The sequence below is a fragment of the Rhinopithecus bieti genome, unplaced genomic scaffold (assembly GCF_001698545.2).
Source record: "Rhinopithecus bieti isolate Rb0 unplaced genomic scaffold, ASM169854v2 scaffold_20777, whole genome shotgun sequence".
In the NCBI taxonomy this organism is placed as follows: Eukaryota; Metazoa; Chordata; class Mammalia; order Primates; family Cercopithecidae; genus Rhinopithecus; species Rhinopithecus bieti.
In genome coordinates, this window is record NW_016810099.1 from 701,362 (window position 1) to 704,468 (window position 3,107).

The window sequence follows — 3,107 nt, forward strand, 5'->3', positions numbered from 1 at the left end:
TTTAGGAGGCCAAGGCGGGTGGATTGCTTGAGTCCAGGAGTTTGAGACCAGCCTGGGCAACATGGTGAAACCCCATCTCTACTAAAAAACACAAAAATTAGCCAGACGTGGTGTTGCACACTTGTAATTCCAGCTACTCGGGATGCTGAGGCAGGAGAATCACTTGAACCTAGGAGGTGGAGGTTGCAGTGAGCTGAGATCACGCTGCTGCATCCCAGCCTGGGCAACAGAGTGAGACTCAGTCTTTAAAACATAATAATAATAATTGGATGTTAACATGGGTGCTCCTGATTTTTTTTTTTTTTTTTTTTTCCCAATCTGGGCTTATTTGCACTTACTGGTGTCAAAATGTGTGAATAAGTTTCAGATAGAGCCCACTGGGACGGTTAAGTGATGGCCTGGGGAGAGGAGACATGACCAGCCGCTGCCTTGTGGTGCTCCTGGCAGGTTCTGCCAGCTGATTCTTTCCCTTGGGCCTGAGCAGATGGGCATTGGACTAGAAGGCAGGGAAGAGTCTGCAGTCAGACCATTCTAGATTGAGTCCCAGCTGTCACTTGCTCATTGGCTTGTATAGTTTTAGATCATGTATTTATATTAGGAAGGTATTTACAGTGGTTGAGTTGTCTGCATGGGTTGCTGTTAAATGTTGGTAGTTTCAGCTGGGCACAGTGGCCAAAATCCTGTAATCCCAGCAGTTTGGGAGGCCGAGGCGGGCGGATCACAAGGTCAGGAGATTGAGACCATCCTGGCTAACATGGTGAAACCCCGTCTATACTAAAAATAAAATTAGCCGGGTGTGGTGGTGTGCGCCTGTAATCCCAGCTACTCAGGAGGCTGAGGCAGAGGAATTGCTTGAACCTGGGAAGCAGAGGTGACAGTGAGCCGAGATCGTGCCACTGCACTCCAGCCTGGGTGACAGAACGAGACTGTCTCAAAAAAAAAAAAAAAAAAAAAAAACCTTGAGTTTTCTTTTAGCCCCTAAGCCTTGTTACTTAACAAATGATATCCAGTGTGTTCTCAGCCATGTTGAGATTTTTTTCCTGATAGTAATCCTATTTTAGTTATTTTTATTATAGAAGTCAGTGTTTATTGGAGACAGATTAGAAAATACAAACTAACAAAGAAAATTGGCCGGGGCGCGGTGGCTCAAGCCTGTAATCCCAGCACTTTGGGAGGCTGAGACGGGCGGATCACCTGAGGTGTCAGGAGTTTGAGACCAGCCTGGCCAACATGGTGAAACCTTGTCTCTACTAAAAATACAAAAATTAGCTGGGCGTGGTGGCGGGTGCCTGTAATCACAGCTACTCGGGAGGCTGAGGCAGGAGAATTGCTTGCACCCAGGAGGAGGTGGGGGTTGGGGTGAACTGAGATCACGCCACTGCACTCCAGCCTGGGTTAGAAGAGGAAAACTCCATCTCAAAAACAAACAAACAAAATCGAAATTATTCATAATCTAGCCTTCCAGAGGTAGACCGTTGGTATTTCAATCTATAGCCAGACATCTGTTTTTTTCCTTAAAAAAAATAAGGGTAATCTTGTATAAGCATTTTAATAGCTTGCTTTTCCAAGTTACACCGTGCGAATCTTCCCATGTCAGTCACTTGTGTCAGTTTCTGAACTGATGGTTACCTGAGCTGTTCTCTGCTAGGCCGTGGACTCCCTGGGAGCAGAGATGGTGTTACATGCTTCCTTGGACCCAGCACAGCACCTGCTTTATCTCAGATCTCAGGGAATGTGTGTTGAATGAAATCCCAGCAATAAAATGTGAGGCAGCTGGGCATGAGCCAGAATCAGCCTCACAGTGGGTTCTGAGCTGACTGCCCAGATGTGTAGATAACTTTTATCTGTTCTCATCTCTGTAGGACCTACTAAATGAAGCAAAACAGAGGCTCAGCAAGGTGGTAAAGGATACAACCAGGTATCAGGTGCTGCTGGATGGACTGGTTCTCCAGGTACCCTCACAGACCAGATCTACTGTTAATAGCCACAGTTCTGAGAAAATTTAGCATGCCTGTTAGGACCAGCTCTATTTTTCCTGCTTTCTCATCGTAGTTTTTTCCTTTCACCCTTTTTTTCTCCTGTTAGCTTTTTCCCTTCCACTCTTGACCATATCTAAAATGTGTGCTGCGTAGGAAAATAGTAAATCTGTCTGGTTGGATAAGACTTCCAGCCTGCTACTCATTTATGTAGTCTTACATGACTTAAGGTTCAAATTTGCTTGCAATGGCTAACTTTAAATTCCCTTAATTTGATTTTGCCACTAAAATAATTGCTTTAGATTTAGGATTCCAACCAAACACTGTATATGTTTTAATTGTTTACCACTAAGCTCGAAATCCTTATTTTACTTATGTTAATTACAATAATATTTGTCCTCAGCTTGGTTGTTATAAGGCATCTGCATGAATTTTGTCTCTACGACCAAAGGTTTGGGTTCATTTATCTGGTTTATGATAGATTGATCTTTCCATGGTCTCGTGTGGTATATGCCATCTGTTATTGGAACCTACCAGGGGAAGTTTTTCCAACCTAAATGAAAGAACTATAGAAACATCCTATTTTACTGTTGCTTTATTTATTTATTTATTTATTTATTTATTTTTGAGACGGAGTCTTGCTCTGTTGCCCAGGCTGGAGTACAGTGGTATGATCTCGGCTCACTGCAAGCTCTGCCTCCCAGGTTCACACCATTCTCCTGCCTCAGCCTCCCAAGTAGCTGGGACTACAGGCGCCCGCCACCACATCCAGCTAATTTTTTCAATTTGTATTTTTTTTGAGATGGAGTCTCACTCTGTCACCCAGGCTGGAGTGCAGTGGCGCAGTCTCAGGCTTACTGCAGCATCCACCTCCCAGGTGCAAGCGATTCTCCTGCCTCAGCCTCCCGAGTAGCTGGGGTTACAGGCACCCGCCACGACGCCCAGCTAATTTTTTTTGTATTTTTAGTAGAGACGGGGTTTCACCGTGTTAACCAGGATGGTCTCGATCTCCTGACCTCATGATCTGCCCACCTCGGCCTCCCAAAGTGCTGGGACTACAGGTGTGAGCCACCGTACCCGGCCTACTTTTTTGTATTTTTATTTTTATTTTTTTATTTTTTTTTTATTTTA

General features: G+C 44.5%; 1 protein-coding gene across 1 annotated transcript in view; it reads left to right on the forward strand.

The window, feature by feature from the left end:
- ATP6V1E1 (ATPase H+ transporting V1 subunit E1) overlaps positions 1-3,107 on the forward strand; it is a 49,917-nt gene that overhangs the window by 36,750 nt on the left and 10,060 nt on the right. Inside the window, exon 5 of the mRNA XM_017891346.1 lies at positions 1,863-1,952. Coding sequence (XP_017746835.1) covers positions 1,863-1,952 — 90 coding nt within the window. The remainder of the gene's footprint in view (positions 1-1,862; positions 1,953-3,107) is intronic.